The 14,527-nt window shown below is 39.4% G+C and overlaps 1 protein-coding gene across 3 annotated transcripts in view; it reads left to right on the plus strand.

Moving 5' to 3' along the window:
* Window positions 1–1,842: 1,842 nt before the first annotated feature.
* lamc3 (laminin, gamma 3) overlaps window positions 1,843–14,527 on the plus strand; it is a 148,247-nt gene continuing 135,562 nt past the window's right edge. The window contains exons 1-4 of one of the 3 annotated variants that reach the window (XM_088070929.1): window positions 1,843–1,954; window positions 2,895–3,033; window positions 6,376–6,462; window positions 9,860–10,893. In XM_088070929.1, coding sequence (XP_087927055.1) covers window positions 10,506–10,893 — 388 coding nt within the window. In that variant the 5' untranslated portion in view covers window positions 1,843–1,954; window positions 2,895–3,033; window positions 6,376–6,462; window positions 9,860–10,505. The remainder of the gene's footprint in view (window positions 1,955–2,894; window positions 3,034–6,375; window positions 6,463–9,859; window positions 10,894–14,527) is intronic. The other 2 variants (XM_088070930.1, XM_042509210.2) reach the window with 2 other exon arrangements.

Consider the following 14,527-nt stretch of genomic DNA (forward strand, 5'->3'; position numbering starts at 1 on the left):
CACACTGCTGTTAACAGTTCCTTAAATAGCAGTGACTGAACCGCTATCAAGTCCCAGTTATAATGGCCCTTATTTTAGCACTCCTTAGCATTGCCCACACTTGTTTACTTGGCTTGCAGCTGGTCTTTTTCACATTCACATCATATCAGAAGAAGCAGAAGCATGGTCGTCTCATTGTGACAGCTTGAAAGCATTCCTGTGTTTTACTCGCTGGAACACCCACATCAAAAATCATTTTTATGTATGAATTTTTTTGTATGAAATCAAATCTATTTTTTTTATTATTTGGCTGAGAGTGAACATGACAGATGATTGTGACTGTGCTTAGACTGCCAACATTTTCTGACTCCCTGTACTCTTGGTAACAGACATCCGTTATTTCTGATGCTAAAAAAACAACACCATTCTTGTAATTAAATGTCCGTTTATCCATTAGTTATAGCTTTAGTCATCCGCTTATTTGTGCCTGTCTGACGCCTTCATGTGCACAGTTGGTTTTGTCTGTGTTGTTGAACACGTTGGACTGCAGTATATTCAAGTTTGAGACTCTAGATCCACTTTCACATTCACTGAGCCTCATGGAAGCATTACAGAATGAAATTTTCTCTCATTTTTGTTTGTATCCACCATCTGTTCTTATTTTCTTGGTACCCACTGAATTCTGGGATTCACCAGTGTTTCCTCATTTTTTCTTTTCTCTCAGGTTATTAAAAAAATTCAAGTAGTCAAGAGCACTTCTACTGAGATAAGAAAAAAATACATCCTCCTTTTCACAGTCCACCCATGTGTAAGTTAAATAAATGGGTGGATTATGAGACCATGGGGCCCCTGGGGCCCACAGACATGCAATAGGCCCCACCACCTCACTTATGGAGCAAAACACAAAGGCTTTATTGTGGGTTTGGCTCATTTTTGTTGTTGTCTCTTTTAGTCTTTATGCATCCTTTAGTGGTTTTGTGTCTTTTTGAGGTTGTTTTGTCTCTTTTTGCACTTATTTTGTGCTTCTTTGAAGTTCGTTTTCATCTCTTTTTGTCATTTTTATTCTCTTTCTCATCAGTTCGTGTTATATTATGAGTGACATTTTGCAGGTCAAGAACAGGGGCACCTGACACTTTGGGCCCCTGTGCCTGAACCCAGTATACGCATTCAGTGATCCATCCGTAGTTTTAGAGGTTTTTTTTTTAATTATCCAGTTTAAGGTACTTTTGACCTGAGTATTTGATGACTTTAGTTACCTGTTACTTTGCAAATGAAGATTTTTGCAAAACATTCAAATGAAAATACACAAATGCAGGTGATATAATCAGTTGATTGATCAATAAAAAGAAATATTTGCATTTAATTGTTCCAGCTTCTCATATATGGAAAGTGTCCCTTTTCCTTTCACTATTTTGATTTATTAAATTGATTAATTTATTTCTGCATTTAGTACTTTTACTTTATATGCTTAGAAACATTTTCTTGATTGTACTTGAAATAATATTTTTTTAAGCAGGACTTTTACCAGTAACTGAGTATTTTTACAGTGTGGTATTAGTACTTTAAATTAAGGAAAGGAGCAGAGTACTTCTTCCAACATGGCTGCTGACACCACATGTACAGCCTCACAAATGTTTTGCCACTGCTGTTTCTTTTTCATTTTCCAGTAATGACACTCCAAAATATCATGCTTACTTCATTTTGAATTTTATTGAACAATTTCACTGCTGCTGAAGTTTTTGTCAGGACAGCCTTCTTTGGTGGCATCTTTCCAGTTCTTAGGCATGTGGCAGGGTATTTGCACACAGCACCACACCTGCCCTTATATGGAGTTAAGGGGGTGTTACAGATGCTGATAGGTCACTTATGATCAAGTGGAATTCAATGTGCCTGTGTAAGAGCAGATTTGGTGGTTGAGGTTGTTTGGTGCATGTGGAGTTGACCTTTTCAACTCTCAACAGAAAATCAAAAGAATGTAAGTACAAGATGAAAAGAGTTTGTTTCTCTGTGTTTGTGAGAGTGACAGAGATATAGTTTAATGTGTTGGAATTGTGGCTGCATACTGTTTTGTTAGTCTTAATTTACAGGCTGATACTGCTGATTTTATTCATACTGTCGTCATTGATTGACATTGAGGATGTTTGGGGGTTTTTTTTGGTGCACGTACATCTTATCTATTGATACATTCAGACCCGTGGCATGCTCTCTCCTTGGTGATGTTGTTGCTGTTTGGCAGATTAGTGTGTGGATTACAGCCTGGCATGGCCTCTAGTTTCACAGTGGTGATCTGGTAGTTAAGGCCTTTAACACAGGCCTGGTTGTGGTGACCCTGCTGTGAGTGTTTTATGAATATTCTGCCTGTCCTGTCTAGCTTTGGCTGCTGCAGCAGCACTTGTGACTGGCAGATAAATCAATTCCTTTTATCTGAAGAGACTCTGAGCAGCATGCACAGACTGACAGTCTACGACACATAAAGATATATGAAATCATATGAGAAAACTGTCGTAAACTCACTGTTGTGCAGCAACAGAAGAATGTATTTGACTATTATATGATATGATAAATTCATACTGATATAATGCTAGTTATACCATGATATACAAGGAGTAAACACAAGGAGCAAAATCTTATAATTTTATTAGAAATTGTTTGCTAGAATGCAGTTTGCATTACTGTATCTTTAGTTTAATGTTCCTTTGATTTAAGCAAATCATATCAGAGAAACCTTCATGAAACAGCTATTTGGAGGTTGACAGAAGTAAAACACAAACAGTCCAGAAGGGATTTGAACTTGCAGTCTTTTGACTGTAAAACTCATTATCAACCAGTTCCTTGTTATGTTGACTCTGAGTCAAATGATCTTAGGTTTCATAATGTGAACAGGTTTCAGTTTGTAAAAATGTGTTTGTCTGAAGGTTGATGGAACTGAAGTGTCTGCAGCTTCAATCTGATCTTTGGATTTGTGTTGATTGGCCATGAAGACAGACCAGTGGTTGAGGACATCTGCTGGAGACCTGGAGACATGGTTTTTAACCCCAGATAAGACAACTTAAGGTCCCACACACAGATGGCATACAGGCAACACTTGTATTGTTAAATTTCCAGTGTGTAGGATTTAGTTGTATGTACCACTGAGCTTGCAGAACTGACACTGTCAAGCGTGTAAAGGAACTGCTGTGGCCAATATGGAAATACAAAGCCCTGTTTAAAGCCAGCTTTTCATTTGTGCATTCTAAACTATTCTGTGTGAGAGGACCCACTCCATATGTAGCTATAAACAGCTCGTTCTAAGAAACGAAAATGCAACAATTCTTATTTCAGGTAATTATACACTAAAGAAAAATTTCTCATTTAATATTCCATTTCTGCAAATAAATGTCCTTAAATCCTACATATACTGGACCTTTAACAATCTACCATGTGAGGAGTTCAGCTCTAAAACTGCAAACAAGTGATGAGAAAAGCTAAAGTACCACTGGTTTTCAATTTTCAACAATATAAGAGTCAATAGTGATCCATTATAGTGTAAAAATAGCAAAACTCAAAATAGCCATATTAACATGCTGTGGTTCTGACCTTAAACATGTTTAACATGTTAACATTTGTTACCATGATCTGAACAAAAGTGGACAGCAGATACACTTCACTGTTCTCACATGTCTATCATGCATCTCTAGCTGACCTTTTGAGAGATTTTGTTACTGCCTCAGTCAATACATCCACTCGCTTGCTAGCTGCCTGCTAGCATGCTCACTAGTCATGTTTACGGTTCTGTCAGTACAGCTAGAGATATCACTGTCAGCACATCTTCCCCAGGGCAAAATGATGGATGGTCACGCAGCACTTATGCAACTTGTCATAAAATAGACAAGTTACTAAGCATTAGCGTGCTGTCATCAAAACAACTACCACATCTTGTATTGATGTCATAGTCCCTGTCGGAGAGGCATCAGAACACATTAGCGTTTACGCTACTTAAGGTATGTGGTCAAATGTGTCCTAGGCCATCTCAGCAAGTGGTTTGAATCATCAGATCCCAATGCATCTTGGTGGTCGTTTATACTTTTATTTAGCGCTGTGCATGTGATCGGATCATTCAAGACTCATGTTTATACCATGTGTGAACAGGGCCCTAGACACGTGTTGCTGAGCACACAGACAGGCAGCTGTGGCTCAGAGGTAGAGCAGGTCGTCCGCTAATTGGAAAAAACGATGATTCGATCCCTGGCTCCTCCTGTCAACATATCGAGGTATTCTTGGACAAGATACTGAACCCCAAATTACTCCCGATAGTTGTTCAATTAGTGTGTGAGTGCGGCAGATGGTTTCTGAATAATAGTGGTACCTTATACGGTAGCTTCAACCACCAGTGTGTGAATGTGACATGTAGTGTAAACAGTGCTTTGAGTGGTCGGAGGACTAGCAGCTCTATATACAAGTGCACTCCATTTACTGATAATGTGTGAACACAGTCAACCATGATGAACAAAACTTAAAAATACACAGATATACCTTTGAATAACTGTGTATTGCATTCGTATCCCATTCACAATAACCAGCTAATGAAAAGATCCACAGACACATTTGTATTTGTCACAATCGTGTCAACATTCTAGCTTTGTGTGTACCAATGTTGCGACCAAAGCATCACACAGCATAAACAGAGTTGTTATGTACAAATGTGATACGGTTTTGTCAGGCTAGAGAAGACTTTCATGAAGGTGTGTGATGCCGGAAAATTTTTTGTGACGATGCAGCGGTTGTGCAGCGCTCATTAGTTTGTCAGATAACGCTTTCCCTGCGGGGCCATGGCAGCCGCCTCCTGCATTGCTAAGCGAAGCACTGACAGCTGTGACATCAAATCACTGTTTGAAAGCGTTACTCATCGCTACGACATTGTGTCATCATGAAAAGGAGGCCATACCCGCTAGTCTAGGCGCAACAAGCTTCACATCGTGACAGCCAGCTGCACCAATCTGCGGCATGAAAGGGGTAGGTGGCAGGTGGAGGCTAAAGGATCTGTGGCATTGAGAGAGAGGGGAGACAAGAATAAGAGGTAAGATGCAGCGGTAAAATGAGCAGAGAATGTGGGAGGGCAGGGTTGAGTTTGAAGTATTACATGGTGCTGAGGAAGAAAGATGTGAGTGGAAAGAAAAAACAAAAGACGGAGGAGTGAAGGGTTAAAGCTGAGAAAACAGATGATAAGAAATCTCTGTGAAGTTTGAACAGACCGACAATAATCTCATTTAAGACAGACTCCATTGGAAATTAATATTCTGTCCATATTCACTTTCAGTTGCAGAAAGGCTGGGACCAATATCATGACAGTCAAACACTTTGTCTGATCACTGGCTAGGCAGGGATTCAAAAGGAGCTGGCTTTGCTTTGGTAAACACAAATCAGAGCCAAATCTGACCGGAGCCAGGCAGACAGCTGAAAACACATTTTGTTTCATTAAATGCCCTTAAATGATACATATTAGTATATATTGTGATGCCTACCTCTCTGAACTAGAAAGAAAATGACTAGAGAGTGTTTTCTGAAGCAAAACCATGAACTCCATGGTGATATAACTGTGACACTGATTCAAACAGTGGCGGATCTTCCTATAGGCGACATAGGCGAGCCCCCATAGGCCGCCCACTTCCCTCGCTTTTTTATTTTACTTAAAAAAACAAAAAGAGAAAAATGAAGCCAATGCAGAAGTGCCAAAAACTGCAGTTCATCAAATGGCCACTTGAGGCTGGCTCCAAGACAGTAAATCCTCATAGACGTGCATGTTAATCTAACCTGCATATTATTTTATTATTTGCCATTAACTAAGTTGTTTACTCATGTTGATTCCTTTTAAGCTCTTGTTCTTGTTTGGCATAAATAAAGATTTTTTTTTTACATGGGGGGGTCACCAGGGGAAGCTTGCCTAGAGCCCTGAATGTGCAAGGTTTGGCACTGCTCAGAAAAATTGCAACTACATGTATAAAATCTATGTTTCTGCATTCATAGCCTACAGCTGGTGTTTGACATGCGACTCTCAAAGAGAACTGCTGTGTATGAAGTCAGCAGAGTGATTTTTGACAAGTTGAGTCTCGTGCTCTGAGTGTGCGGTCTATCTTCTCTTCCTGCATCAGAGGAAAGTGTGTGGTTGACTTCTCTGAATGGTTACAAAACAGCAGGGGGTCCCAGGCAATAGTATACCCTTGGGTGCTTTGCAGACTTTCCCTTGAGTTTCTGCAGACCCCATGCTGAGCTCATTTAGCCGACTCGAACACTGGTCACATTTTTTAAGTCAAGAATACGACTCTCTGTTGACTGATTTTTTTTTTTTTTTCGTAAGAGTTTAATTCCCCAGCTTCCAGGATGTGTCACAGTTAACATCAAAAATATTATTCTCTGCAGATGAATCCTGCAGTATCATCCTAATTCAACAGACCCAGACAGGCCAACTCATCTGCAGCTGCCCTCAAGAAAAACTGCACTGCTGAGGTATAATAACATTTTTCCCATTTCCTCGCTCAGTGCATACAATTCTCTATGTGCGTGTTGTTCAAAAACATTGTTATCCCATGCAACAGTTGTGTTCTCACATATCGAGCATGGCATATAGGTGGTAAAACCTGCTTGATGAACAAAAAGTCTGTTTGCAGAGGCATTAGATTCCTCATCATAATGGCTGATCCACATGCAGCCAAACAGATTTGACTGCTCTCATCCAAAGCCAGCAGAGGATTTCACTGCAAATTGATGTGGTCCCTTTTACAATGTCCCTGGCTGAGTACTAGTAAAGCCAACATAAATCAAGGCAATCACAAGGAGATATGGGAAAGACTTTGCCATAAATCCCACAGGAATCATAAATGTACAGCATCTAAATGCGTCTGTCCACACACTACCTGTCTCATGCTATCTGCCTCCACATTACTTTCCTCTGTGCTCTCTTTCCTACGTCCTCTTCGTTTCATGCACGTGTCAACGTTGGTCCAGTCATTCTTTAAATTGTGCTGATTTTGGCCGTCACTTTAAATGTTGACTGGTTTCCTGGATTATTGTGCATCATTTCTGATGGCATTCAGCATCAGTAAAGTCATTCATAGAAAGAGGATTAGAGTGCACAGCATTACACATCATCGGTTGTAGCGCTTCACAGCCACTTGTTGGACCTGTCACTTGTGGGACTTGTCATTCCACATCGATACTGTAGTGGGTGCTGTGTTGTAGAGCAAACACAATCAGGAAGCCACCTGATGTACGAGGAACAACACCTTCAATATTTCTCTGCAAGATGTTCTGTGTCTAAATGAACAGACTTGAGTTCATCACAGAGTCTTTACTTTAACACAAACATTACCAAGGTTAAATCAGAATATTATGACGTTTGTTAACATATTTTTTTACATACCATAGATGTGAATACATCTATTATCACCCTTTGGACAGTAAGTGAATAAAAATTTGAACAAAATTGGTCTAGGTGACCATCAACTGAAAACTGTAGGTTACACCAGTGTCTGAAATGGGGCTACCCCTAACGGAACTTTTAACGGTACGCAACTTTTTTATTTATTTAATCTCCTGAAAGGGATCCTGCATTTGGTTGTGTAGGTTTGAATGTGTGTATCTGTCTGTTTGCAGCTAATCTTCTGGCAAACTAATGGTTAAATCAGCCTAACATTTTGTGTAAACGTAAATGACTGTATGCTCAAGGACCTCTAGTTGTTGTGTTGATTTACAACTGTTGAAAAACCTGTCCTATTGGCTGTTTTTCACTGTCATTGACTGGTGGCCCCGCAAGTTTTCCACATTTGGCTTGGCTAAAAACAACAAGCCTTGTCTAGTTTGTTGCAGGCCAGAGTGTGGCCTTTTAGTGGCTCAAAACTGACATCCATCGCAAAGACTGGTCTCATTTTAAAGCAGGGAATCTGCAGATTAAATCCATACCCAGTCAAAGTTGGGCCCAGTGCAAGGTGAATTAGTTCCCGTCTTCAGGCACAACTCTACACCAGGCACAGCATTTTGCCTGCCTGATTTTGTAGACTTACAGATTTGGTCTTTTGGGTCATTTTTCCTTCATATTTGTGCTCCTGCCATTAGTGAATAAGCAGGCTAAAGTTAAAGTTAAATTGCTTGTTTTCTTCTTTTTTGGTCTATTTTTATTGTGTTTATTGTTATTTACCAGTTTGTTGTGCTGTAGCCTATCAATACCATTAAAACCCCAGTTATGAATGCAATAACATTAAAAATATTCATCTACATAATTACAAATATAATCTATATTTCCCAGTGCATGTTAGCAGGAGAACTTCATCTGCTTGTAGCAACACGGCATGACTCTATCAAAAATAGATGAGGCATGTACTTTTGCTTGTTTCTAGGACATTTTTTTTAAACACACTGCGGGGCATCTGCTGTAATGACAAGAATTATCTACAATGGTCAGGTCAAGGATGCATGTGGTCTGGATTCTAAACATTTGAAATGTTATAAGTGTTTTTCAGTTACAGCAGTGTTGTTCAGTATATCGGACACTGATGGTGCAGTGCTGTATTGCACCTCTTTACAGTAGATAAGGCTTTTTTTTCTCTTCCAAAAACACAGGGGGCCTTATGCAATACATGAACAAATCTTCTCTTATTTTTGCTGATATCCAGGATTTGTTTTTAATTTTTTAGTACCCATTGATTTTTGGGAGTCATCAGTGTTTATTTATTTTTGTTCTTCTCTCGGGAAAGAGAACATTTTATAAGTGGTCAAGAGCACTCTTTCCAAGATAAAAGAAAAACATTTAATTTTCACAGTCAACATGTTTTTTCCCAGCATAAGTAAAACTATGTTTTACATTTGAGGAATATTCAAAAAAATGCATAAATATCATACAATCAAATTTATATAATGTTTTAGAGTAATTATATAATTATATAAGTATGTATTGTTAAGTTTCAGGGCTAAAGAAATAATGCTACATGTGGTACTTCAAATTAAGATTTTTGCAGACAAAGTAAAGTAATTTTCATACAAAAAAAATCATGGTTTCATCTTCTCATATAAACTGTATGTATGAGGCCTAGCTGCTTTTCCTTTTAATTATTTTTAATTAATCTTTTTTTTAGACCTTTTTGCATGCATTCTTACTTTTAATACATCAGTAATTTCCCTGAATTCACATTTACTTTGTTTAAATTTATTTTCCATCACATTACACTACCTTCACTACTTCACAGAAATTATTTCTCTTCTTACAGCTTTTTTTTGGTGCCATGTCTCCGGTCTTGAGCATGTGTCAATGTCTTTGCACACGGCACAAAACCTTCCCTTATGCAGTGTTTAGGGGGTGTTAAATATGCAAATAGGTGACTTAGGATCAAATGGGATTCAGCATTTAGTACACCTGAAAAAGAACAGATTTGGATGGTTAAGAACGTCTGGTGCACCTGGGTTTTCTCTCATCAGAATTGAGAGAAAAAATAAGGGAAATGTAAGAGAATGTTGCTGCATGAGGCCCAAGGTCACACAAACCACGATCCAATCATCAAAAAGGAATTGTGCACAGTAGTGTTGATCATTTTCTGCAATGCCGCTACTTTCCACTGCAGACTATTGGAATATTTAACACACTAGAATTCATCACAAATGGGTAATCTGTCTATTTTAGTGACTGCAATGACTTACAATTACATGTCATAGTTTCCCCACCTTTTAATTCATGGCTTAGTCTAATCAAACACTGATGGATGGGTTACATAGGACTCCAGGCAGTCAGAATGAATTACAGGGATATGCAAACCACTTCTCACTTCTCATGGTGGCTGGGCCTTGAATGGATCTTGCTGAAAAAGCAGTGCCGATCTTTCTCTCCTCTATTTTTATAAATAAATTGTCCCTTTAGGTCACAGAGCTCCCCTGAGCGACATCCCTTTACGGAGACGACCCGTGCCTGCTGAAATATTCCAGACAGTTTTAGCACCTTGAGTCTTCTACTGTGAATCACTACAGTCAGCATTTACTACAACGTCCTGCTGAGGGGCCAACCGCCAAGTCCATTTATCACCATATCGATGATATTGTGCGTTCCTGTAAGTGGTGAATGCAGGTGCTTGGGCACCTCAATGCCCAGAGGTGTAACAACCTCACTGCACTATTATTTAAAGATGTTATGGAATGTGTTTTCCCCGTTAAATGAGATTCTTTTAACCAAGTCTGCTTTGCACCTGAAGCGTGGTGTGGTGCTTGTTTTGACCAGCAGGTGGGGAAGTTTTCATGGACTTTTCTACCCCTTCAGCCCCCACCCCTGTCTGTCTCCTGCTGCCCCTGATGTGAGGAGTTCTTGCACAAACTTCATTCCACTCCACAGAGGGAGAACATATGTTGGAGACTCACCACAGGCAGAGCAGAGAGTAGACAAACAAAGCTCTCAGACTGGACTAATTCTTTCTTTGTTGGATCACTTCTCTCAAGTCTGGGTCTTCATGCATTTTTGCATTAGAGTGCATGAATGTGGAAGTTTGTAAATATAATTCTAACTACCTGTAGACATGGATACATCCTCTTCTGTGAGCGCTCTTCTCCTAGCCCTTCTCCTCTTCCTTGACCCATGCGGCCACTTCTTTGTCTGGGCTGCAATGGACTCCTGCTATGACGAGGAAGGCACCCCAAGCCGCTGCATGCCGGAGTTTGAGAACATCGCCTTCAATCGGACCGTGGTGGCATCAAATGTGTGTGGTTCCCCACGCGAGGACTACTGCATGCAGACCGGCTCAACACGCTCATGCCACTTCTGCGACGCCTCCGACCCAGAGCTAAGCCACAACGCCAGCCTCCTGACAGACTTCAACAGGAACGAGGTGCCCACGTGGTGGCAGAGCCAGTCCATGTACTATGGCATCCAGCATCCCAATTCTGTCAACCTCAGCTTGCATCTCGGTAAGAGCACTGCAGCACACCCTGACCCAGAGAATTCCTTCTCAACTTGCAGTGCAGTTTTTGGCCATGCTGAGTGATCTGGGTCAAGCATGTGTGTCCTCTGGGTTCAATTATGGTTTCAGTTCCTATAATGTCGTATATAATGTCCCATTTCATTTTAAAGTGCCTGAAAGCTTTTCATGTGTGCTGCATTTGCTGTGACTCAGTAATAGATGTAACCCTCTGCTGAATGCAGAGGGTTTCCAGTGTTAAAAGTGTGGTGATGGGATTTCAGATCAATGCATGTTAGTCGACCTCACACCAGTTGTGTATCACCACTTTTCCCACTTTTCTGTACAGCGAGTTTCTTCATACTAATGTCCATTGATTGGGAAATCTCTAATACAAAACATCTGTGCTTTACAACACATTAATTGTGTTATTCAGTCGCGCCTCTGGGCTGTCTTCATAAAAAAACACTTGGCTCAGACATGGTTTAGACTTGGAGCATTTTTGCAAGCACATTGCCACAAGGGCATGTCTGAGAATTTGGTCGGATTTAAAGTGGATGAGGAGGACACACACTTGCATCTGACACGGCCAGATAGCGGCTGAATGATGGTTCAGTGTTGGCTCGAGTTTACATTCAGCCCACGTACCAATATGGAGTATTAGTGATGAACCCATCCGGATCTGGCTGCTGTAAAACAGTCACAACTCATGCTTTTTTTTTAAAGGTTTTATTTGGGCAAGAGCTCAACTAGAGAACAGCCATGACCCACAGCTTTCAAAGAAACATTATTTCCAGCAGGATTTGGACCAGGCGAGGCCAGAAATCAACCTTTATGCTACCACTTTAGCTTGAAATCAACATTTCACTTTGTATTTCACATACATTTAAATGTATGACATGATACATGTTATACATTTAACTTTAATTCTTTGCAACAGGATCAAGCAAGTGTGTTCAGGTTGTTGTTTTTTATACTTTTTATTTATTCAACATAAGGATAACACATACAACATATAGCACAGAGGAGATGTTCACAATATACAATAATGCAACTGTCAGGTTTTACCACAAGAGATAAACAGTACAAACAGGGCCAGAATATCAGACAATTGGCCCCTAGGTATAGATATGCAAAAGGCTCTACCACCTCTCCTTAAACGCAAGAAAACTCTGTCCCCCATTTTGTTATGGTACTTTTTATACAGAAAGGTGAGGCGGCATTACGGCACCATATTCCCACCTTGAACAGGCAGTGTAAAAGGAGCTAGTATTTTGCATGTCTTTGTAGATGTTATGCATCTTTTTGTAGTTTTGTGTTTCTTTGTAGTCATTATGTGTCTCTTTGTAGTAGTTGTGTGTCTCTTTGTACACATTGTGTATCTCTTTGTAGTAGATTTGTGTCTCTTTGTACACATTATGTGTCTCTTTGTAGTAGTTGTGTGTCTCTTTGTACACATTATGCATCTCTTTGTAGTAGATTTGTGTCTCTTTGTACACATTATGTGTCTCTTTGTAGTAGTTTGTGTCTCATTGTACACATTATGTGTCTCTGTCTAGTAGTTTTGTGTCTCTTTGTAGTCATTATGTGTCTCTTTGAGGCAATATTGTGTCTTTCTTGGTTTTTGTGTGCCTCTTTGAAGTTGCCTTGTGTCTCTTTGCAGTTCCTTTGCATCTCCTTGTGGTACTTATATATCTTCCTTGTCAATATGTGTTAATGTAAGTGACATTCTGCAGGTGAGGGTCAGGCTGCCCCTTTCCACTTCCATCCCTCCATGTGTACAGCTGACTGTAAACAAAACAGAAGCCACTTGAGAGAGATTTCAGAGAGATTCCAGCTAAAGTAAGCTGATAACCTGCAGAAAACCCCTAAGTTGCAGGAATAACATGGTGATAAGGAAAGGAGCACCAGCTGAAGTTAGCCAGGCATTTACATAAAATGCATTTAGAATTCAGCAGATACCCTTACTTTCCAGGGAGGTATATTTCACTAACCCCCCAGCCAGAGTCATTTTTGCATAGCCAGGGACTTGGTCAGCAGGTCCACTGTCACTTTAAATTATGCACATTTTCCCTTTACTTTGGTGAAAGTTCTCACAGAACTTTTGGAGGAATCCCACAGAAATACATCTTAAAGAAAGTTTAGCTTTTGTAATTTCTAAAAGGTACGCCTATAGATATTTAAAAAAGTTACTCACAAAACAATTAGACCCAATATATTACAACTATATATCAAAACCACAACGTTTTAGCTGGAACATATTTAGCAGCCCAAGAGCTTTTCAGGAAATTGTGCAACTTTTGTTCCAACTTCAAAAGAGTTTGTGTTTGCTTTTTCCACTTGAAGTAGTTTTAATTGATACAACCTATAATACAATAGAAGGCACAAATGCATTGTTGTGAAAAGGCAGCGTAATGATAATGGGAAAAGAAGCTGCAAAAATTTATGACATTTTGTAAAAAATTAGCTAAACTCTTAAAGACAAATTACTTTGTTGTTGGCACAAATTATGTAAACATAATGCTTCTCCAGCATGGAGTGGATTCTGTGGCAGAAGTTCAATTTGTTTCTTTTGTTCAGCACTTGAAGTACTTCATTAGCAGTTGCTCATGTGCTTGTTAAACATCTAGGCCAACAATCCTGAGATTTGGATAGGTTTAGCTGGGCAAAGGCTTGGCTACAATAAGATCAGGTAAGATAAATGTTTCAGGTTTAGCCGTGGTAAAATGTGAAAACCATCAGCTTAAATAATTAAACTTCACTTCACTTGGAACTGAACCTGGGTCTCTGCAGTTCAAAGCAAATACATAACCACCTTAACCATGTTGCATTATTCCTGTGTTAGTTAGGATTGCCTCCTTCATGCACCCTTTTTCTTTGAGCAAATGCATTTGACTCACTTATTGTACACTGCGTACATATTTGCCTTTGAAGACATTCCTCATTTCACCAAATTTTATGAGACCAGCTTGAGCCATTAGCATCATTATCCCATTACCATGCTGTGCAAAACTGCTGAAATAAAGTAACAGAGCACATTTGTCACTTTAACTGAATTAAACTGTGGCGATTAATGTTACAAAGCATTAATACAAATCTTTCTATGAAATTACCTTTCCCACTTCCATTTATTTGCTGTGCTCTGTGTGTGTGTGTTTGTATGTGTGTGTGAGTAACTGAAGTTCCCAGCAAGGGTGTACCTAAGAATTTGGGCCCCCGTGAAGAATATCGCTCGGGGCCCCCTTTTATTATTGAGCTACATTAGAACTAATGAAACACTAATGAAAAATAATATTTTTTGTAACCAGTAGATCTAACAAATTGAATTTGTTCTCAGTTAGAGGTTGCAATCAGCATATTCCTGCATGGTTTAATCTGCCCTCTTTTAGGATTAACCCTTTGAAAAAAAACATCAACAACAAAGTAATAAGGCAATGAGCAATGACAGGAGAAATTACCCCCCCCCCTCCCCCCCCAAAAAAATAGTGGCTTGAAAATGAGTAAAAATAGATAAATAAAAAGTACAAGAAAATGACTGTCAATTCATCATAAAAAATAAAATTAAAATTAAAAATTAAATTTGAAGTAATTTTCTAAATCTTCTAATTTTTTCTCCATTTTTCCCCCATTTATTTATTTTTACA

This window comes from Plectropomus leopardus, chromosome 20, assembly GCF_026936395.1.
Source record: "Plectropomus leopardus strain MGB_pleo_1.0 chromosome 20, ASM2693639v1, whole genome shotgun sequence".
NCBI lineage: Eukaryota > Metazoa > Chordata > Actinopteri > Perciformes > Serranidae > Plectropomus > Plectropomus leopardus.